Raw genomic sequence first — 23344 nt, forward strand, 5'->3', positions numbered from 1 at the left:
AGCTGGGATTTGAACTCAATTCTCTCTGACTCCAAAGCTTTTTCCACTCTACCAGACTTCCCCAGTTCTCCACGGATTAGGGGCAGTTGGTACAAGCTTTTCATCATGATGGGTTAGGCCACTGGTACTTAAGTAATCATAGAATTCCCAATTCCATCGTTTGACCCTGTAGCAGCAGGTACTGCTCCCGACACTGCAGTACGACGGGAATGCCAGAAATAAGTGTGTGTGGAGGGAGGGCTGTGAGCTGAACCTCCTCTAGGAAGTCTGTCACATGTAAAGCCAGTGGCATAAGTTTCCCCAACTTCTCCTCCCCAGCCTGTCCCGCTCCTTTATCAGGATTTGTTTTTGGTGCCTAGCTGGATCCCTGGACACAGAACTTTCTGAGCTACTAACAGTCTATGTCCTAAGAAAGAGGGCCCAAAGACTCAAGGTGGGGTGGGTTATGTGGACCAGAACGGAGGCCGGATTCTCCCAGAATCCTCCTCTGGAAGAGGTTCCCCTGCAAGGGAGGTTGGACAGACATGTAGAGGAGGAGCCTCATCTCTCCCAGGCTCCTGTCTTGCCCCTTAGCAAGTGTGAGGAAACCAGAGCTCCCCTTTTATAAAATTTATCCTTTTTTAATAAATAAATAATTGTTTTTATTGAGATAATTGTAGATTCACATGAAGTTGTAAGGAATACTGCAGAGAGGTCCCATTTTCCCTCAAAGCTAACATCTGGCACAACTATAGTACAATATCACAACCCACATGTTGACAGATTCCATCCATCAGTCTTTCCAATTTCTCCTATTTCACCTGTACCCGTTTTCACAAGGATTTGTGTGTGTGTTTAGTTCTGCAGTTTTATCACATGTATAGGTTCATGTATCTACCACCTCAGTCATGAGACAGAACAGTTCCATCTGCAAAGGATGCCTCAAGTCACCCTTTGATACCTGCCCTCCCTCCCCCCACCCCCACCCCGACTCCTGGCAACCAATAATTTGTTCTCCATTTTCAAAATGTTATAATTTCAAGAAGGGGATGTAAATAGAACCAGACAGTGTGCAACCTTTTCTCATGCAGCATAATTCCCTGGAGGTTCCTCCAAGCTGTGGCATGTCCCATAGTTCCTTTTCATTGCTGAGTAGTGTTCCATGGTGTGGATATTGTATATTTCTTTTTTGTTGTTATATATATATATTTTTAAATTTATTTATTATTTTATTCATTGATTTTTGGCTGCATTGGGTCTTCATTGCTGCACATGGGCTTTCCCTATTTGTGGCGAACAGGGGCTACTCTTCGTCTAGGTGCACAGGCTTCTCATTGTGGTGGCTTCTCTTGTTGCGGAGCATGGGCTCTAGGCACGTGGGCTTCAGTCGTTGTGGCACGTGGGCTCAGTGGTTGTGGCTTGCGGGCTCTAGAGCGCAGCCTCAGCATTTGTGGTGCACGGGCTTGGTTGCTTCACATCATGTGGGATCTTCCAGGACCAGGGCTCGAACCCATGTCCCCTGCATGGGCAGGTGGATTCTTAACCACTGTGCCACCAGGGAAGCCCTCTTATATATTTTTTAATTGAAGTATAGGTGATTTACAATGTCGTGTTGGTTTCAGGTGATTCTACAGCAAAGTGATTCAGTTATATATATATATATATATATATACACATACACACACACACACACACATATATATTTTCAGATTCTTTTCCATTATAGGTTATTACAAGGTATTAAAATAGTTCCTCGTGCTATACAGTAGGTCCTTGCTGTTTATCTGTTTTATATATAGTGGTGTGTATCTGTTGATCCCAAACTCCTAATTTACCCCCTCTCCTTTCCCTTTTGGTAACCATAAATTTGTTTTCAATGTCTGTGAGTCAATTTCCGTTGTGTAAATAAGTGCATTTGTATCATTTTTTAAGATTCCACATATAAGTGATATCATATAAGTCATCTCTGTCTGACCTCCTTCACTTTGTATGATAGTATCTATGTCCATTCATGTTGCTGCAAATGGCATTATTTCTTTTTTATGGCTGAGTAATATTCCATTGTATATATACACCACATCTTCTTTATCCGTTCATCTGTTGATGGACACTACTGTTGCTTCCACATCTTGGCTGTTGTAAATAGTGCTGCTGTATTTCCTTTTAGTTAAATATTTCACTAATACAAAAATCTATGCAATGTACATAAAGGTTGTAAAGTCATGGATCCTTATCTGCAAACTCTTGAGCCTCACAGAGGAACCTGGGAAATGAGGAGAAGCTCTGTTTTGGTACCAACCCTCGAGCCCTCGCATGTGAGGATCCCTCCTTGGGTCTGGAGGGACTGTCTGCAGGGAGAGGGGGCTGATGAGAGCCTCAGGATGAAAAGAGGAGGCAAACCAGGCCTGGGGCCAGACTAGTGCCTGCCTAGAGTAGGGCCTCCCTTTATGCTCAGGCCTGTGGTGCGAAGAGGCTGGAGCAGACAGCTGCTGGTGGGGGCTGGGCAGAGACTCTTCTCAGCGCAAGTCACCACCTGTTCCAGCACCATCTGTTACCAGGGGCAAGATGAGCACAGAGGCAGTGCCAGGATCAGACAGACCTCTGCCAGGAGGGTTCCCTGGAGGAGGTGGGAAATCAGCAGAGACACCTCTGAAGCTTTATCCTCAGCTCCTGGAGCTGATCCTGGCTAGGACTTCCTTAGCAAGCACTAAGTCTCTGCTTTGGGTATATGCAGGCAGCTGGAGTCTGGGACTGGTCAGGGCCCCAGGGAGATCCCAGCTGAGAGAAGGGACCTGGAGCCTGCGGGAGACAAAGTGTGTGAGGAAATCAGAGGCTGGGAGCCTTGCTCAGGGCACCGCTGTCCTGACTGGCTCGGCCACTCCCTACCACATGCCCCAAAGACTCTCCTTCCAGGCTGAGTGCCTTCCTCCCAGAATCCTGAGGGCTTGCAAACCGCTTCCCAACTTATCCATCCCAGTGGCACAATTCCATCTTTGTGTGCTCCCATCCAACCTGACTCTCTCTGGACCCTCCTAAGGGTGGACCCTCACTGAAACTCAGGAGTGGGGAGGTGAGAGAGAGGAGCTGGGAGGGGCAACCAGGGCACTGGCTTCTGAGCCTTTCCAGGTGCCTCATTCAGGGTTTGGCCAGGCCTGGGGGAGGACAGACATGGGTCTCCCAGACGGGCTGGGGAGGCAAGGAGTCAACCGCTGGAGAGTTCAATAAGCCAGTGATACCGAAAATCGGCCTCTGTATACCAGCACGGAATTGAATCTCACAGACAGAGTTTGGGTGAAGTAGAAGAGAACAGCTTTATTGCTTTGTCAGGCAAAGGGGGCCACAGGGGGCTAATGCCCAGAAAACTGTGTGTCCTGAGACTTCCCTGGTGGTCCAGTGGTTAAGACTCCATGCTCCCAATGCAGGGGGCCCGGATTTGATCCCTGGTCAGGGAACTAGATCCCCCATGCTGTAACTAAGGGCTCGCATGCCTCAACTGAAGATCCTGCATGCCTCAACAAAGACCCGGTGCAGCCAAATAAATAAATATTAAAACAAAACTGTGTGTCCTGACGGGGGGATATGGGGAGGTGTTGTGAGGAGTTTTGTTTTGCTTTTTGGCCATGCTGTGCGGCATGGGGGGTCTTAATTCCCCCACCAGGGATTGAACCCTCAGCCCCTGCAGTGGAAGCGCAAAGTCCTAACCACTGGACCACCAGGGAATTCCTGGTGTTGTGAGGAGTTTTATAGTCAAGGGGATGGGTTGCTGATAAGGATCAGGGTACCTGCAGGGCCCGCATTTCTTCAATCCAGAGATCATCCAGAGTCAGGTGGTTTCAAAGATACAGTTATATAGATCCCTTGAGGGGGAACCAGGACCCTGCCCCAAGGCTGCACTACTGTTTGCTGACTGCCCCTCCCTTGTCTCTGCATCCCCTCCCTTCCCTGATTAGCAACCATTTAAAATTGCCCTTTGGAACTCAGGGAGGGTCATGGAGGCCGAACGAAGCCTACTTCCTACAAACAAGAAACGGGGGACACAGAAAGACTTTTGTGCCCAGGAGCCCCACATGGTCCTGCTCGGTCGGTTTCACCAGGAAGTCACAGGGAGGTGGTCAGGGAGTCCAGTGAGTATTGTGGACTCCAGGTGCAAACAGGAGGCCAGAGAAGACAGGGGTTAGAATGGGCTGGAGCACCCAGGGAGGCTTCCTGGAGGAGGGATGTTAAGTAGATCTTAAAAGCCTGGGCAGAGAGAAAGGGCAGGAAGAGCACTGTGAGTCGGGGGAGGAGGGTCTGTGCAGGGCAGGGAGCCAGGAGGAGCAAGGTCCTTTAGGGTTCCAGAGCCATGACTCAGAGTGTCACGTGTGGGGGCAAGGGGTAGAGCCAGGCAGCTTTCCTTTTCTTCTCCACCTGCCCAGGAGACCCGGCCAGTGTGACCGGCAGGGTGGGAGACTGGACAGATGGAAGAGGAAGGGCCGTCTGGTAGCGTTGAGACAGGAAGAGGGCAGGGCACAACCTTTAAAAGAATGACATAGCTGTTGAGGACACGACATAAACGGGTTAGAACCAACTAAGTCCAAGATGGTGGACAAGTCGACTTCCGCTAGATCTTGAACCTTAGTATACGCTCATTGTAATACATCAGCACGCTAAATGACACGTCCACAGGCGCTATGACAGTTCCGAGGCCGACCATAAAAGGCCAAAAAGTGGGCGGTGACCCAATTCCTGGAAATCTCCACCCCTTCCCCAAAAATAGTTGGAATAATCCTCCCACTCATTAGCCTATGAAATTACCCAGCCTATAAAAACTAACCACTTCAGATCTGGGGGGCCTCTCTCGCCTTCTGAGATGGCTCACACTCTGTCTGTGGAGTGTGTATCTCCCTGAATAAAACTTCTTGTACTTTATGGCTCACTCTTGAATTCTATCCTGCAAGAAGCCAAGAACTCACATGTGGCGGCCGTCCCAGGCCCTGAGACCTGGGACACCACCGTCTTCTCTCCCCTGACACTCTTTCCTGCAACAGCTTAATCAGTTAAAACAGTCCCTTTCATGGTGCCCTGCAGGTCTCAAAGGGCTCCTTGGAGCCAATCCCCCCCTATTTCAATACCTGCTAAGAAATAGGGAGACCAGTGGTCTGGTTTGCTCAGGACTGATGGCGTTCCTGTGACATGGGACTTTCAGCTTTAGAAATGGAATGAATTGGTTGCTCTATCAAAAAATCACTTCTGGGGGCTTCCCTGGTGCCGCAGTGGTTGAGGGTCCACCTGCCGATGCAGGGGACACGGGTTCGTGCCCCGGTCCGGGAGGATCCCACATGCCGCGGAGCGGCTGGGCCCGTGAGCCATGGCCGCTGAACCTGCGCGTCCGGAGCCTGTGCTCCGTAGCGGGAGGGGCCACAACAGTGAGAGGCCCGCGTACCGCAAAAAAAAAAAAAAAAAAAAAATCATTTCTGGAGAGGAGTCATAGGGCAACTCTGTCAGTCGCCTCAATGACCCATGACAGGTTATATGGCTCAAGTGTCTTTAGAAGGAGAAGTGTTTGGTTTTCAGTTCTATAAAACTGTCCTCCAATTATTTCAGAGCGGGATTTACCTGTCACTGCCGATAACAGAATGAGGTATTGTTCCACATATCAATTCTGCATTGTTTCCCAAATGGTGTTTCCTGGAAGGTTTAATTGGTGCTTCCAGAACAAAGGGTTCCTGTGGTCCCTGGGCTGAGCCCTCTTCAGTCTTCCTGCTCCACCCTTCTTGGAGAGTCGGGCTGCCCGTCAGTACATTAAGGCTCAAGAAAAGCCCCAAAGGACAGAAACCCGTTTTGTCCTGTTTAATGGCTCAATAAACAAGGTGGCACCAAGGGAGTCTCTTCTCACAAGAGGTATTAAGCCCCTAATACATCTGCCCCCGCCAACACACGCGCGCGTGCACACACACACACACACACATAGATTTTCTCTCTCTTTTTTAAAAAAAAAATATTTATTTTTGACTGCATTGGGTCTTCGTCACTGCACATGGGCTTTCTCTAGTTATGGCGAGCGGGGGCTACCCTTCCTTGCTGTAGGGCCTCTCACTGCAGTGGCTTCTCTTGTTGCAGAAGACGGGCTCTAGATATACGGGCTTCGGTAGTTGTGGCTCATGGGTCTAGAGCACAGGCTCAGTAGTTGTGGCACCCGGGCTTAGTTTCTACGCGGCATGTGGGATCTTCCTGGACCAGGGCTCGAACCCGTGTCCCCTGCATTGGCAGGCAGATTCTTAACCACTGAGCCACCAGGGAAGTCCCCAGATTTTCTCTTAATTCCAGCTTGAAAAACTCTGGAAGAGGGACTTCCCTGGATGTCCTGTAACAGGTCACTGTTAACAGGTCATCCTACATAGACATTTGGGCTCGGGGCCTTCCTCATACCCTTGTCATCACACCTCACCCCTCCCCAGGGCAGTCCTGTGTGCTGAGCCATCTCTGCCCTCTCCCAAGAGTGAGAGGGGCAGGGCCCACCATCAGAAGTCCCACGCGGCCGGGCATGTGCGGTTCAGTGCCTGTCTGAGGCCTAAGCAGAGGGGACAGCAGCGCCTTTCCTGAGACAAGTGGGAAGAAGGTATCAGCCATGGCTGACCGAGCGGTGACCCAGGGCCCAACACAGAGCCAATTAGCAGCCACCACAGTGGTAGTGGGCTTGCCTCGGCTTCCACGAGAAGCCCCACGTGCAACTGGCATGTCAGGCCAAGTTAGCACCAGGAGGGCTGAGTGGAATCTGGCTGGAGGCTGCCTGCATGGGAGAACATGGGTGATAACACTTCTCCGGGGCTCGGAGGAGCTGGGCCAAGTGAAATGCATGAGCACGTGTGCCTCTGCCTGTGTGTGTACATGCGCGTGGTGCGTGTGACACATGCGTCACCCAGGGCTCATGTGTCAGTGTGCGTGTGTGCACCTGCTCACGTTCCTTCAGCATGTTTAGTGCGTGCTTTGTGGGCCTACCTGGCAAAAGCTGGGAACTCTAGGACTGAGCCGGCCAAAGTCCCTGCCCTCACGGGGCTTACATTTTAGTGGGAGAGACAGAAAAGAACCAAGTAAACACCTACTATATTAACGTGTAGTGGAAAGTGCTGCGAGGAGAGGCAAAGCAGGAAATGGGATGGGGCTCCTATTTTGCACTGGGATCAGGGAGGGCCCCCTGTGGACGTGACCTTGACCTAGTGTGGAGGAGGCATCCTGTGAATATCTGGAGGAGGGCCTTAGACGGAGGGCAGAGGGGGGGCCAGAGTGAGGGAGCTGGAATTCCACCACGTGGCCAGTGGGCGTGGTGTGGATGGGAGGAAAAGGGAGACCGCATGGCTGGGATGACATCTGACGGACCAGGCCTGGGGACCTCCCTCAGCGAGAACCTACCTGCCGGACTCGGCTCTGAGGGGCAGCTCTGACACCCTCCCTAAGTCCGATCCCACTGTCCAGCACAGCGAGGCACCATCCCCAGGTAGGCCCCTCAGCTCTGCCGATGTGTCTGCATGGTGACCAGCAACAAGAGAAGCCACTGCCCAGGGAAAGAGAACAGGGCTCTCACAGCCAGGCTCAAAACTGGCCTTGAAGCTGCATCCTAGTGACCAGAGGCAAGGCTGCTTTTGGGTGCCCTGATGTGTGGAACCCACTGGCAGATGGCGTGATGGGACTGCTAAGAGGCTGCTGGAGACACTGGAGACCCTGGACCAGGCTCTCTCAGCCCAGACTTTCCCTTGGGAGGCCTGGCAGGGTGCAGCAACCAGGGCTGGGCCTTGGGAAAGCTGGAGGCCTCACTGCCCCTCACCCCGCCGCTCCGTGGGAAGGGCAGGCTCTAGACCCCAGCAAAGGTTCGAGAAACTGCTTTCAGACCTTGTCCTCCATTTCCCAAACCCCGCAGCCCTGGCCAGAGAGCCTCGCAGGCCCCGGAGGGGAAGCTTAGCGGGCCCGCTGCAGAAGGCCTCCGGCAGACGTTGGGTGGATGAAAGGAAAGGGAGGTTGTTAGGTGGGAAAACTGTTGTCACCCCATCAAACCAGCCAAAGGCTTCCTTCCAGGGGGGCAGACGGACTGGGGCGTCTCGGGATGACGGCAGGCGTGGGGCCTGTGTCCGTGTGTCTTGCTGGGAAGCTGCGTCTGCGGGTCTGTTTGTGTGTGTGTGTACAGGTGCGCATCAGGTGTCTGGGTCAGTCTGGGTCCTTCCTGGTTGTTTGTGTGTCTGTGGGCGAGTACCCGTGCCTCTGCGCCCGTGAGCACCTCCGTGGCCCCCGCACGTGCAGGCTGTGTGGGGGCCTCTCTGGGTACGTACCTTTCTGGGTGTGAGTGTGTGAGGGGTCTTGCGGTGTGTCGCCTGTCAGCCTCTGAAGCTGTAACACCCTGCTCCCTAGCATGACCCCCAAGCTCTCGGGGAGAAACCGCCTCCTGCGTTCTCATCCAGGCGGTGGCCTGGGTGGTGGGAGACAAGCAGCTCTTGGGGGATGCGGCAGTGCTGGGCTGGTGGGCACAGATCCGCACCTAGCTCTGCCTTTGCTGTCACTGTCACCCACCGCTGCATGGCTGGCCAGGCTGGCGGCCCCCAAACCAGTCCCGCACTGATCATGGCCTCTTACTGACCTCTGGCTGTGGTTTCAGACTCTCGTCACTGCCACCGCCGACCCTGAAGGGGCACGGAGTGTGGCGGCGAGGAGAGGAGGTGGGTTGGTTGGACGACAGCTGGTGGGCGGGGCTCAGAGATTTCAGATTTGGGAGGCAATTCAGAGGGAATCTAGCCCCCTCCCAGTGTATCCACGCAGCGGCACAGTTCCATCTTTGTGTGCTCCCCTCCAACCTGACTCTCTCTGGACCCTCCTAAGGGTGGACCCTCACTGAAACTCAGGAGTGAGGAGGCGAGAGCGAGGGGCTGGGGGCGGCAACCAGGGCCCTGGCTTCTGAGCCTGTCCACGTGCTTTCCCCGGGGTTTGGCCAGACTGGGGGAGGGCAGGCGTGGGTCTCACACGCTGGCTGCGGAGGCAAAATGTCTGCTCCTGGGAAAGTCACCAGGAGGCAGTAAATGAGCCCGGTGAGGACCGTGGACTCTGGATGCAAACAGGAGGCCAGAGAAGATGGGGGCTAGAATGGGCTGGAACACTCAGAGACTTCCTGGAGGAGGAATATTAAGTGGGTCTTGAAAAACTGGTAGGGACTGGATGGGCAGAGAGAAAGGGCAGGAAGAGCACTGTGAGTGGGGCGAGGAGGGTCTGTGCAGAGCAGGCAGCCAGGAGGAACAAGGTCCTTTAGGGCTCCAGGGCCATGACTCAGTGTCGTGTAGGGCTGCGGCATAGAGCCGGGAAAGCTTCAGGGATTGCCCTTTGCTGAGTAGGGGCTGGAAGGAAGGGGAGGGAGAAGAAGAGCAGGCTGGGCACAGCTGGCCACACAGGCAGGCCCCTCCACGGCCAACGTCACTGCTGTCTTACCTGAGGGGGGTGGATACTCCAGACTCTAGTGCCCTGTGTACTTCTCTCCCCCAGGGCAGTGGTTCCCATCCTGGCTGCCCTGTGGAAGCCCTGTGCAAACAGTGGGGTATCCGGTGCAAAGGGGGCATTTGAAAAACTGCCGCAGCCGGGGCCCCAGCCCAGAGTCTGATCCCACTTGGTCTGAAGTCATTACGCTGTGCAGCCGGACCAAGAACCCCCTGACTCAGGGTTAAACAACGAGGGGGGAGTAGATGCAGCTGACATCGGAGAAGGCGGTGGGGGGGGGGCAAACTTCGCCTCAGCATCTTTTGAGCCCTGGTAACCTCTTCCCCTGGGGCAGTTAGGACTCTTGAGTTGCAAGAAACAGAAACTTCGATAAGAGGAAGCTGGGATGGGAAGGGATTGGAACTGGGATCCAGAAAGACTAAGCCACACCCCACTGACCATATCTTCTCACACATCAGCCCGGGGCCTTCTCACCACAGCCTAGCTTCCTTCGTTGTCACCCATATAGTGGGCTCTCAGGTTGACATCTTATTGGCTAAGTGCCACGTGCTACACACAGGCTGGCCCAGCTTTCTCTCAGGCCGCCTTTCCACTTCTGGGAAAGAGAATCTGGCTGTCCTTAAGGATCCACCCCTAGTGTGATCTGTAGTGTGATCTGGCTAAATATTGCTGCAGGGGCCAGCCCTGTAGGCAGGATGGTTCTTGCGTGCCAGGCCCTGTGCTGGGCACTGGGGACAAGGAAATGAGCACACGCTCATCGCCGTCTCAGGAAACATTGGAGCTGGGTCTTGAAGAATGAGTAAGAGTTTGCCAGGTGGAAAGGTGGGACAGGGTGTAACGGGTGAGGCTGGGGAGTCTGCGTCTCAGGCAAGAACACCACAGAAAGAGAAGGAACCTCCAACTCTCTTAACTCTGTGTGAACAGAGAGAGAGAACGCCTGCGCAAGGAGGGACCCTTAATAGGGCACCACGCTATGGTGCAGTTTGGGTTTGATATGCACCGTATTTCCCCTGCCTACTGCTACCACCCAGTCCCCCAATGGTTGGGCTGAAGTTGATAGCAGAGAGCTTTGTTTTGTTTTGTTTGAAAAGCAGGACACATCACTGCCCTAAGCAAAATAGATGTTCTGTTAGGAAGGAAAAAGGAAAAGAGGGCGATCGGGCAGCAGCCCTTTAGCCTGCACATCCTCGTTCCCTTGTACGGTAAGCGCCTGACTCTGCCCATCACAGGAGGTGATACGAAAAGCCTGCAGAAGCGGAGGAGGCTGGCATAGGAGACGAAAGTGTTCCATATGAGAACGACTGGAAGGAGAGGGCTGGGGGGAGTGTGTGTGTGTGTGTGTGTGTGTGTGTGTGTGTGTGTGTGAAATATCTGAAGAGTGGATATTCGGAGGCAGTGTATCTGTTGGGAAAGGCATTCTCCTGTGTGCAGTCTTTCTACCCTAACTGGGCCTAAGGACAGGCCTTGGGCCTGGAACATTTCCTCCCCAAGAGATAATGAGCCCATACAGCCTGTGCCGGGCTTACCACCTCGTGTGGGAATATCCTTCCCCGTTTCAAGCTCAGCGTGTGCTCCTTTGTCCCACTTATACGTGCACATCAGTGCCCCTCTGGCACGCCCCCAGCTTTCAGTATTCCGGACTCCAGGAAGGAGGGGTTGGGATGCTTCTGCTTCAGCACAAGAGGGGTGCACAGAGGCCAGCTGCCCCGCGATGGCTGCACCTGCCATCAGGGCCACCTGCTGGCCATGAGGAACCAAGGCCCACGGCTGAAGCTGCCCTTGCTCTGTCTTCACATGAGTAAAGAAAGCATTGGGCCGTTCAGTGCTTGACCGCGCTGTGTTTTCCTTGGCGACTCGAACACCCAGATGCAGCGGGCAGAAGTGTTTGGACTTTTGTTCCAGTGGCTGACACTGTGATGACCTTTGTGATGATCCCCATAGTTGGAGTCCTCCTCTGGCACTGGTTACGGGTACAAGATGTTCTGGGGTTAAGCATGCGGGTACCGGTGCCAGGAAGACGAGGGACTGGGGGTGACCAACTCAGTCCAGTTAGCCCGTGACTTTCCTGGTTGTGGCCCAGAAAGTCCTGTATCCTGGGCAGAGCAGCATGGTTGGCCACCCAATCTGGGGCTTCTTAGCTGTGTGACCTTGATAAAGTTACCTAACCTCTCTGTGCCCTGGGTTCCTCCTCCGTAAAATGGGTATAAAAATAATACCTACTTTAAAGACTTTTTTTGAGGATTAAACAAGAGAGTTTGTATAAAGGACCTAGCTCGATGCCTGGCACAAAGACATGTTCAATAAATCTTAGCCATTAATAACAATATCATAGCAGGTGTATAGACTTTTTCTGGGTAGTCCCAAAGGGGAAAACTGGACCACTCTCTTCAGTACAAAGAAATATTTCCTCACAGATCATGGGGTAGTGAATTTTCAAGGTGTTCAAATAAAGGCCCATGTTGGGCCTGCTTTGTGAAGTGGGAGGTAGAACTTCCTCCTGGCCCTGACCCTTCTTAGTCCTTTGATATATTCATCTCAGCCTCCTCTTTCCCCCCACGAGGGGAGTTAGCTCGTCAGAGAGAGCTGTCCCTCTTCTTCTAATCAGGATTTCCTATCACAGGGGACCACTCAGAGCTGCTTGAATCAAGACAGGGAGACACTCCAGCTATCTGTGTGGGTAAAGGTGGAGTGAATGTGAATGGCTGGCTGCTGTCCGGGCTCCTGGGGCCACCTTGGAGAGGAGCTCCCAACTCTGGCTGGACTTCCATCAGAGGAGGTCCCACAGCCCTGCTCAGGGGCTCTTCTCTGTGTGTGTGTGTGTGTGTGTGTGTGTGTGTGTGTGTGTGTGTGTGTGTTTGTATGAGAGAGAGAGAGAGGGAGAGGGAGAGGGAGACATCTGCAAGGGTCTCAGTTGTTATGTGCCGAATCCCAGAGTGCTTGCCTTCCCCTGCCTTGTTCTTTCCTGTCATTCTCCAGCCACACACACACACACACACACACACGCACACGCACACGCACACGCACACACCCTTCCCCACCCCCAATCGGGTCCTCTCAGCTCGCAGGCCCGGCAGCTTAGCTGAAGACAATGCTGAGGCAATTAACAGAGCCTTTTGAGGACTTGTCGCTAGAAAGCTCTTTAACTCAGCCACCTGAATTGGGGCCCCAGGCATGTGACAGGGATGGGGGAGGGGTGCCAGGAACACCAGGGCAGCTGCCTGGGTGGGGGCAGAGGCATAGCAGAGAAACAGGGTCAGGAGGCCTGTGGATTATGGGGACATAGGGGTGGCCATTGTTTTTCACTGTTTCTGGTTCGTCTCTTCCTAGAATTTTCCTCTGGCTGACCTGCTGCAGAACCAAGGCCTAAGAGGTGAGCTTCCAAACGAGAAACCTGCTGACTACATGGACTGTCACAGGAAAGGTGTTCCTCTATGGTGTGGGCACCTTAGAGAGGGGACTTTTTACGTGTTAGGGATAGAGTGGGAGGGGGGCGACAGGTACCTACCCCAACACTGTGCTTCTGTTGGCACTGGGGAGCTGGCCAGGAGAGGGGCAAGAGCTACACAGCGGGAGGAGAGGAAGAGGACGGAAGAGGGGCCTGGATCTCCAGGCCTGTCCCTGCCTGTCTCTGACTCCATGGTGTCTCTTACACAACAATCATTGTCTGTAGCCAATCCAGGCAGGGGCAGCAGAGGCCTGGATGCTGAGGTAGACCCTGTCTCCAACTGTGTGTAGTGTAAGTGTGCACGTGTGCGCTCGCTCTCTCTTGAACCGGCCCTGGCTTTGGTCCTCTTCAGGTCCTCTGGTCGCCACTTGAGGGCGGCAGCGAACATAGCCAGGTCAGGGGAACTGGAGCTGCAGGGTCCCGCACTGCCCAGCCTCTTCATTCCACGCTTCCCCGCCCTTCTGAGCACCTAGGGATGCTCAGGCCCCGGCCATATAACCACTGGGACCACAGAACAAACTAAAGCCAGTCCCCAGCCTTGGGTGCAGTGAAGGTGTAAGTGTGTGAGAATGTGAGAAGGTTAGCTAGGGAAGATGCTGAAGGGGACCAGAGGTGAACAGAGGTGGCCAAAGCCAGAACCCTGATGTGTATTCATTAGCTCCTATAAGGATAAAGGTAGAGGGATACAAGGAAGAGCCAGGGGACCAGGCAGCCTTCAGGGAGATAAAGCGGGGCCCAGCCCACGACCAGGCAGGCAGAATCACCCTGACAGCAGGTTAGTTAAAGAGACCAGAGAAAACCACGTGGGTCTGGAGCCAGACTGTCCAGATTCAAACCCCAGCTCCTCCAAGTACTAGCTGTGTGACCTTAGATAAGGTATTGAACCTCTCTGAGCCTCGGTTTCTCATCTGTGAAATGGAGACAGTAATAGCATTATGTCCTATGCTAGATGTGAGTGTTAAATGGGTTAAAACATACAAATCACTCAGAACAGTGTCTGGCACAGAGAAAGAACACTATACGTGCACTAGAGTGCACTTATAGAAACTATAAAAAGAAACAAAAGGAAATGATTGTCTTATGAGGAAGAGATCCACATGATGCTGAAAGAGCTAGTTTCCCTAGAACATCATCCTGAGATGTATGGGAACTGATCCCCACACACGTGGAAATCAAATGGTAACGTATGAGCTCGTGAATCAGTAAAAGTTAAAGGAGTATGTGTAACATTGGTATAAGTGTATGTAGTTACTGAGGTCTGTCAATATGTAAATCAACAAACCTTTGAATCTACAAATCTTTTCACTCTTGAGCTCCTTGAATTGAGCATGGGACCCCTTCCGCTTCACCCCATCCCTCCTTCAAGAGAGGTTGTTTTTTTTCATCCTGGTGACCTCCTGCCTAAGCACAGGTCCCAAAGAGCCTTCATGAGCCCTGCCCCACCTTCTTGGGAAATCATGGCTTCTTCCTGCTGTCCAGAGGAAACATGAATCCTCAGCCTTGGTACCTGGGGCCAGTTTTGGCTCTGAGACTGTGGGGAAGTAAAAATGCCCAGCTCTGGAATAACAGTCCTGGGTCAGCCATCTGAATGCCCTTAACATTTTCCAGCCTCAAGTTTCCCTTATCTACAATTCTGGGGAGGAGTGGGAGAATACTTTTATATTTTCCTTCCTCCTTGGGAGGATAATGTTTAGGAAAAACTAAGACGAATTGAGATTTTATTGTGCTTCTACTCACTGATGCTTCTGTGTCTCAAATACAAACTCCCCAACAGAAAAGACCTAACCATGAAGCTCCCCTATTGGGCCAATCAGGGGTGGCCAGGTCACGTGATCCAAGGTTAGCTGACTTACCTGTAAGGCGCCACATGCTTTTCTCACAAAGGGACTGATTATCACGACAGACAATTTGAGACATCCTGGCAGGTCCAGCATACTACAAACATTTAAATTTTAAACTTAATTCATGAATAGGTAATACATTTACATATATTTACATAGTTCAATGCTTTAAGGATATAAAAAGGAATATGGAGGAAATGCCCTCTTACTCTTGAACCCCACTCTTTCTCTTCCTAGGAGGCAAGCAAAGTTACCATTTTTTAATGGACTCTTCCAGAGATATTCCATATAAAGAAATATCTGTGCAGATTCTTTTGCTTTTTTCAAAAGAGGATCCTCCTCTATGGGTACCTAAAGAACATCCTCAATTGTTTTTATGGCTCTGCTTTATAATGTACCAAAACGTACTTGTCCAGTTTCCTAATAATGAACATTTAGGTTGTTTTCAGTCTCTCCCGCTGCTGTAATGAAGAGCCTTGTAAATAAGCACACAGTCTTTTTTTTTTTTTTGGCCGCATCGCATGGCGGCACAAGGAACTTCCCCTTCTCTGACCAGGGATTGAACCCTCACCCACTGCACCCCCTGCAGTGGAAGTGTGGAGTCTTAACCACTGGACCACTAGGGAAGTCCAAGCACACAGTCATTTAAGGTCCCACTTCTCCTTATACACAACCCTCAGAAATTCTTAACCAGGGGTGTGGGGACCCCTAAGAAGTCAGCAGATATAAAATTCAGGGAGACAAACTGAAGGACTCTAGAAAGTTGGAAGGGAAAAAGTTCCCCTCTTTATTTACACTAAGGTCTAACTGAAATTTAACATTTCCTTCCATTATGAATGCAGGCAACAAACTCAGTAGTTGGCAGTATCTGTGACTCTCTCTTCTTATATGATTGAAGATATTTTGAAAATATTTACACTCATCCCTCCTTTGTCATTGTGGTAGTAAAGGAAAACTGTCTCTTTACTCACCACACTTCTGACACCAAATGTGTGGTTTTTTCCCCCACATCAATCAATTTTCCGACTCTCTGGGCACCACCTGGGTGTCCTATAATTTTATTCAATTCTGAGACTATCTACCTGGAGGTATCGTCAGACTCCACAGCTTTAAGACCCCAGTCCCACAACACTGCCTTCAATTCAGATTCCAGTCACAGTCATGGGTCCCTGTGGTACCATACTTCTGTCTGACTTGGCTACAAAATTGGGGGTTCCCACATACCTCCCCTCAGGTTCGATAATTTGCTAGAATGGCTCACCAAACTCAGAAATATTTACTTAGTTTACCAGTTTATCGTAAAGGATATTATAAAGGACATAGATGAACAGCCAGAGAAGAGGTGAGGTCTGGAAGGGTTGAGCTCAGGAACTTCCGTCCTCATGGAGTTGGGGTGCACCACCCTCCCAGCATGTGGATGTATTCACCATTCCGAACCCTATGGTTTCGAGATTTTCATGGAGGCTTCCTCATGATTATTAAGTCAATCTCCAGTGCCTCTCCCCTGCCTGGAGGATGGAGGGTAGGATTGAAAGTTCCAAGCTTCTAGGGCATTCCCTGATGGTCCAGTGATTAGGAATCCTCGCTCTCACTGCTGATGGCCCAGGTTCGATCCCTGGTCGGGGAACTAAAATCCCATGAGTCACGCAGTGTGGCCAAAGAAGAAACAGTTCCAAGCTTCCAATCTGGTGACCAGCCCCCTTACTGAAGCTAACCAGGACCCACCAAGAGTCACCTCATTAGAACAGAAGATGCTCCTATCACCCAGGAAATTCCGAGGAATTTAGGAGTTCTGTGTCAGGAACTGGGGGCAGAGACCAAATATATGTTTCTTATTATGTCACTGGGAGGTAGTTATTAGACTTTCTGTTAGATTGGGTTATGTTACACTTTAATAAAGAAACATATATATTATTATATCACACAGTTTTCTAAAAAACTTTTTGATATCTGTATTTCAGTGTAATTTCTTTGCTTTGTAATCTTATGTTTTTGTTGTTTTTTTTTTTTGCCATACGCGGGCCTCTCACTGTTGTGGCCTCTCCCATTGCGGAGCACAGGCTCCGGACGCGCAGGCCCAGCGGCCATGGCTCACGGGCCCAGCGGCTCCGCGGCACGTGGGATCTTCCCAGACCGGGGCACGAACCCGTGTCCCCTGCATCGGCAGGCGGACTCTCAACCACTGCACCACCAGGGAAGCCCTGATCTGTACATTTTAAATGGTTCAAATGGTAAATTTTATGTTATGTATAGTTTACCACGATTAAAAAATACATAAGGGCTTCTTTATTTCTTGATAGCATGGTAATCCTATGTTTAATTTTTCTGAGGAATATTTATTTATTTTTATACATGAAAAAATTCTGAGATAAGAAACATACCAGGGGCCCGTTATACATTATTTTGGCATGCCTGTCTCGGCCACCAGATGGGGAACTTCTTGACAAGGGCTGCCCTGCTCCTTGGGGCCCCTCAGTTAGCTCTTCCAGAGGTGTAGTAAATGCATTCAGCGCCTAATGGGCGAAGTCAACAGAGAGGGAGAGTTAGGCTTGAGGATGACTAATCAAAGGTGCCCCAATTCCTACCTGTGCCTCTTCCTAGATGTACAATAACCTGAGGCAAAGTAACCTTCCTAGGCCCTGGCTTCCCATCCATAAAATGATCTACATCATCGGATTAATTTCCATCATGAACCTACAGCCTAGCTTTTAGCATAGTGCCTGGCACACGTTAGGCACTCAACAGTTTTGTTCCTGTTACCTGCGGGAGCAAAAGAAAGCCCTGGGCAACTCCAGGCTGGCGCAGGAGTGCACAGAGAGGGGCCGGTGGCTACGTTCCAAGCTCCGGTACTAGCGCTGCGTCCCCGCGCCTCAGGACCGTCCCGCCTCCCCGTGGTTGCATTGCCGACCGGCCCCTCTTTGCATCCTCGGGAGCCCGACGGTCCGCGGGCGCGCGCCGGTCTGGGCAGCAGCGGTTGGCCCTCCGCGCCGGCGGGCGGCGCTAGTCCGGACCCGGCTGGGGGCGGTGCTCGGGCCGGGCTGCTCTCGGCGGCGGCGCACGACCGTCCGCGGGGCGGGGACGCGGCGGCGGTGGCGGCGACTCCGTGTTGCCGGAGCCCGAGCGCGCAGGCCCGTCCCGGCGGGCTGGCGGGCGGCCGGGGCGGGGGCGCCATGTGGTTCATGTATGTGCTGAGCTGGCTGTCGCTTTTCATCCAGGTGGCCTTCATCACGCTGGCCGTCGGTGAGAGTGCGCGACCCCGGGCCGCGCGGGCTTCAGCTCCGGCATCTGTGCTCGCCGGGGGTCGCATCACGAGGGCGCCGGAGAGAGCCGGGAGACCCCCGCCCGTTCCTTCCGGCCTTCGCATCCCCCTTCCTGCCCCGCCTGGTCCTGCCCCTCCTCCTGACCCCAGTAGCCTAACCTGACCTCGGGTCCTTCCAGGAGTCACAGAGTCCGCCCCAGCGGTGCCCAGGGGAGGCTGACTCAAGTGCCCCTTGCCCGCGCATGGCCAACCGCTGCCGCGCCCTCCGTCGCGGGGCCGGCCGCACCGAACTTTTCCCAGACACCTACCCCCGCCCTTTCGCCTCGGGCCCTTGGTGCTTCCCACTCTGACTTTGACGGGCTTTCTTTTTTGGCTAGTTCCTACTCTTGATCTCAGCTGAGACTTCACCTCCTCCGGGAAGCACTCCTTATGGGGTTTGACTTGTCCTACTGGGATCGTCTGACTCCCCTTCCCACTCAACACCCCCGCACCCCCGCAAAGCTGGTCAGGGAAGGAACCTCGTCTGTCTCGTACTGTGCTCTCAGCCCAGCAGCTGGCGCATACTAAATGCCAGCGAATATTTACTGAATGAGTGAAAGAAACTCCCTTTTATGGGCCAGAGGTTAGGTTTGTGCTGAGGCCTCAAATACAGGTTTCCATTCACTTTTATGAAATCTTTCCTTAGTTGCCCTGACAAAGTTTTACTTCCGACTTGGGAGGGTAACACACGGATTGTTTGGTTTGGTCCTTACCTAATGGAGTCATGAAAGGTTGAGTGGAATCCAGCTGCAGAGAGAGGGGTGATCAGCATGGTGGGAGTGACCCTGGCTAACGTTCTCCCTGCTTGCTCCCCCCCGCCAGCGGCCGGACTCTATTACCTGGCAGAATTGATAGAAGAATACACAGTGGCCACCAGCAGGATCATAAAATACATGATCTGGGTAAGTGGCAGTTTTCCCCAGGATCTCCCTCACTCTTGCCCTGCCTCAAAAGGAGGAAGTGGGGAAAGTTTGGCCTGGGTGATGAGACCTGTGTCCTTGCTGTTTTCTGAGGGCACCATCCCCTATCTCCCTGCCCTGTACCTTGTACCCCTGGGTCTGCTCTCCTGGGCCTAGGTCTTCCCTGGCCTCCTTCCCCAAGTGGGATCGCTTCACTGCGGGCCTCGTTCTTGGTTCCTTAAGGCGAGAGCTGAGTGCCCATTCTCTGTTGACAGGACCGTGGCTTTGCCTTTGTTTGACCACCTTCAGTGGTCTTAGCCCCTTGCTCTGCTTACAGCATTTAGAACTGAGAGGTACCTTAAGGACAGTTTTGAGTACTTGTTCTTTGCCCTCTTTCTAACTGGATCAAGTGACTTGGTCTAAGAGGGAGACACCTTCCCTGCCCCAGGCCCTGCCCTGCTCAGGGCTCGTGGAAGGCTTCTCTTCCTGAAGACACAATCCTTGCCGTTGATGTCCAAGCCACAGGAGTGACTGCTGGTGGATAGATTTCTGCAGCTGCAGGAAAGGCTGGGGAGGGTCTGGGGGCACGTTTGGACAGGACAAGCCCAGTGCCTCTCAAGTCACCTGCTGTCAAAAGCCACTTCCACTTTGGGCATGGCCTGGGGTAGGGAGTTAGTGGTGGAGACAAGACCATAGCTCTCAGCTCTGGGTTCAGAGGCCCAGCTCATGAGTGTTGGTACAGGAATTAGACCTTCATTCAACCAACTGCCTGCCTTTTGTTGAGCACTGACAGCTATAAGTCCTTCAGAACAATGTTTTTCAAACTGCAGGAAGGATTCATTATTGGGTTGTGCAATCAATTCAGTAGATCATTATCAGCATTAAAAAAAAAAAAAAAGGAGGGCTTCCCTGGTGGCGCAGTGGTTGGGAGTCCGCCTGCCGATGCAGGGGACATGGGTTCATGCCCCGGTCCGGGAAGATCCCACATGCCGCGGAGCGGCTGGGCCCGTGAGCCATGGCCGCTGAGCCTGCGCGTTCGGAGCCTGTGCTCCGCAACGGGAGAGGCCGCAACAGTGAAAGACCCGCGTACCACAAAAAACAAAAAAAGGAATGGGAAAGACTAGAATTGAAATCTGAACTTTGATCATGTATATGTACATGTGTTGGGGTCACAGTGTAAACTGTTTTTCTTACTGTGGGTTGCTGTCAAACAAACTTTGAGATTGAAAAGTGCTGCCCTTTGGGAGCTGAGAGACTAGCTGGGGAGGTCAGAACTGTGGCTGTGAAACAAGGAGAGACTGAAACATGAACAGAGTGTTGCCCTGAGTAGGCTGGAGGTTAGTGAGTCCAGAAAGGCTGCCTGGAAGAAGCTCCCCACACTGTGTGCCTCTGGTTGTTTTCAGTTCTCCACAGCTGTGCTGATTGGCCTCTACGTTTTTGAGCGCTTCCCCACCTACATGATTGGTGTGGGCCTCTTCACCAACCTTGTCTACTTTGGCCTCCTCCAGACCTTCCCCTTCATCATGCTGACCTCGCCTAACTTCATCCTGTCGTGCGGTGAGAGGGGACATAGTTGGGGAGGCAACTGAGTTGGTTAGATGTGCCCAGCTCAGTCTAGGGCACTGAAGGGCATATAAAGAAAAGAGGCAAACCACTGAGGTCCTCCAGGAGACCAGGCTGATTGGAGGTTGGGGTTCTCACACATGAGGAGCCTAGAGCCCGTGTTGGCTCTAATGACTAGAATTTGGGGGGCTGGGGTACTCAGAAAGGGAGGGCTTTCCTAGGGAGGTAAGTTTGACAAAGGGTTTGAGAAAGGAAAAGAGGTGGGTTGGCCGAGCAGTTATAGCCCCTAAGAAACCACTTGGCCAGGAAAAGCCCAAAGCCTTTCCCTGGCCTGCAGGCAGCTCCCCATCCAGTCCTCTGGCCCAAAGTCGTGATTAAGACGAGCCTCCTGGGGCTCTGGGGGTCCCTGCAGACAGCTGCCTTGGGGTTGACAGACCCAGTTTGGAGGACCCTGGCCTTCCTGCCTTTGCTCTGCCACCAGTTTCTGACCCCAGGGAGTCATTTCCCCTCTCTGGCCTTAGCTTCTCCATCTGTTCAGTGATGTTTAGCAGACTCATTTGGCACATAGATGCTATAGTTATTCTCGGAAAAGGTTCTAGACAGTATCTGGTTCGCGGGATTGCCTTTTCTCCCTTTAATCATTACTGGTTATCATAGCCTTTGGTCAAGATATCAGATTGATTGGGGTTTCTTAGAGCTGCTTTTCTGTTTCTGTGAGAGAATCTGGAAAGAGACTGTCACTCACAAGGAGGGCATGGTGTTAAAGCCAGGACTGAGTGCCTTGGTGTGATTCCACCAGAGGATTTGTTCTGCGGGGATTGGTGTGAGGAGTCCTTCCCTGGAGACCAGGCTCCTCTTGCGTCTTCCCAGGGGGGAGGGTGCTCCCCAATCCCCCCACCCCTTGGGGAGCTCCCTTGGCTTCCCTTTGTCACTCCCCTGACTTGCCCTCAAGATGCCTGGGAGAGTTTTTCTGAAGATCTGTGGGTGTCAGGTACCATCCTATCTTCCAGTATGCCCTCGCCCTAGAGCGCGGCTAGGAGCGGCAGAGCTGTGGTTGTCTGCCTTAGAAGGGGAGAGGCAAGAGAGGAGAAAAGAGGAAAGATTTGTGGCAGTTGGCTGTGAGGTGTATGTGAGGGGTGTTGGGTGTGAGGGGATGCCTTGTTCTGGTGCCTGCCCTTCACCTCACCGTGGGAACCGGCAGAAATGCCTGTCTCGGAGCAGCGAGTCCCCGGGATCTCTCTCTGAATTTGGCTGCATGCTAAGGAGGTGGTGGGATCCAGAACATACCAGTTCACACCAGTGAACCTTATCCTGAGGACGGACCCCTCCCCCAGAATTTTGAGGAACCCTATGATTGCACTGCAAACCGTCTAGCAAACTGTGCCCTTTCATTCCTGAGGAGTGAGAGCCTCCTCCCTGCTGCCCCGTCTGGAGTGGACTCCTTGGGAGCGTGTGCTCTGCACGCCCGTGACACCCTCCCACACAGCCCTGCGGAGCTCTCTTCAGGACTCATGGCCGCTAAAGACCAGGTCAACTGGCACCGTGCTTTGGAGTGTGTAGCGCTGGAGTCTCATTTTTATAATATTCAAAGAGTGTTTTACCTACTTCTAATTGGATTCATGCGTGCCCTCTGCAGCGGGCAGGTGGGGTGGGGCTAGTTCTTCCATTCTAACAGACGGGAAACTGGGTTCTGGACAGCAGTGCGCTTGGCACGGAGCCATACTCTGAGCTGGGTGTGAGGTCAGGACTAAGAGTCGGCTTCCAACCTCCGGGGCCTTGTGAAGGTTGAAAGTCTGCTTTATGTTATCCACCCCAGAATAAATGACTCTTCGTTCCCTCAACAGGGCTAGTGGTGGTGAATCATTGCCTAGCGTTTCAGTTTTTTGCAGAGGAATATTATCCCTTCTCAGAGGTAAGAAGTATTCAGTACGTCATCAAACTACTAACCGGGACAGAGCGAGTAAAAGGGACTTGCGTGATTTCTTTGTGAACTTGACTATGATTTGAGACTATGATTTGAAACTGAGTTTATTCAGGGATGACACATTTTTTAAAAAAATGGTATAGGCGATTTTAGAAAGCAGTGAGGATGAGAAGCAGGGACCCCTTTGGCTGCGGTGGGGAGGACACTGCTGTCTCCCAGTGAGTCCTTTGGGGATGCCAGCATCCCAGCCTAGCATCCTAAGGTCAGGAAGGGGCGGTGGGGTGGCCTGGTCTGACGCAGACCTCACAGGGCAGGGGTGGGCCACAACCCTGAACCCTGCTACTCCAGTTTGAACCCCTGGGGAAGAACAAGGTCGCTTCTCTAGGGAACATGGGTCATTCATGGTTTTGCCCTCCATCTGCCTCCTTTGGTTCAGAGGAGTTGCTTGTCCTAGTGACCACGATTTGGGGATTGTGGCCACACAGTCATCTTTGGTCTCCACCTTTCCCCACTGAATTTTCTCCATGTCTGGGGGTGTCCTGTCTCTGCTTCCCGGGCCCTGGTCCCCTTCAGAGATCAAGTGTGGGGCACACTTGACCGCCTCTCTAAGATACATGGTGAGCACACCTGGCCCAGCCTTGGCATCTCCAGGGGCACCCTCATCTCAGTGTCTCTGTTGCCAGGTCCTGGCCTATTTCACTTTCTGTCTGTGGATAATCCCGTTTGCGTTCTTTGTGTCACTGTCGGCTGGGGAGAACGTCCTGCCCTCCACCATGCAGCCCGGAGGTGAGAAGGGGTTTGTAAGGTGGGAGGCATGGTGGGAGGACGCCAGCAAGGCCTGAGTTGCTGGGGGAGCTGGAGCCCGCCCTGTGATGGAGACACTTGGACTCTGGGTGGGTGGGCAGAGCTGTGTACACACACACACACACACACACACACACACAC

The 23344-nt window shown here is 52.5% G+C and overlaps 1 protein-coding gene across 3 annotated transcripts in view; it reads left to right on the top strand.

The window, feature by feature from the left end:
• The window catches only part of TEX261 (testis expressed 261), a 30842-nt gene that overhangs the window by 6834 nt on the left and 664 nt on the right, over window positions 1-23344 (top strand). Inside the window, exons 2-6 of one of the 3 annotated variants that reach the window (XM_022561309.3) lie at window positions 12757-12799; window positions 18836-18915; window positions 20316-20469; window positions 22320-22387; window positions 23083-23185. In XM_022561309.3, the coding sequence (XP_022417017.2) occupies window positions 12757-12799; window positions 18836-18915; window positions 20316-20469; window positions 22320-22387; window positions 23083-23185 (448 nt within the window). Of the gene's footprint in view, window positions 1-12756; window positions 12800-17783; window positions 17956-18108; window positions 18597-18835; window positions 18916-20315; window positions 20470-22319; window positions 22388-23082; window positions 23186-23344 lie in introns of those variants that run through there. The other 2 variants (XM_022561310.3, XM_089923030.1) reach the window with 2 other exon arrangements.

Source organism: Delphinapterus leucas, chromosome 13 (assembly GCF_059928025.1).
Source record: "Delphinapterus leucas isolate spDelLeu-1000000601 "Yukka" chromosome 13, BTC_Dleu_Yukka2, whole genome shotgun sequence".
In the NCBI taxonomy this organism is placed as follows: domain Eukaryota; kingdom Metazoa; phylum Chordata; class Mammalia; order Artiodactyla; family Monodontidae; genus Delphinapterus; species Delphinapterus leucas.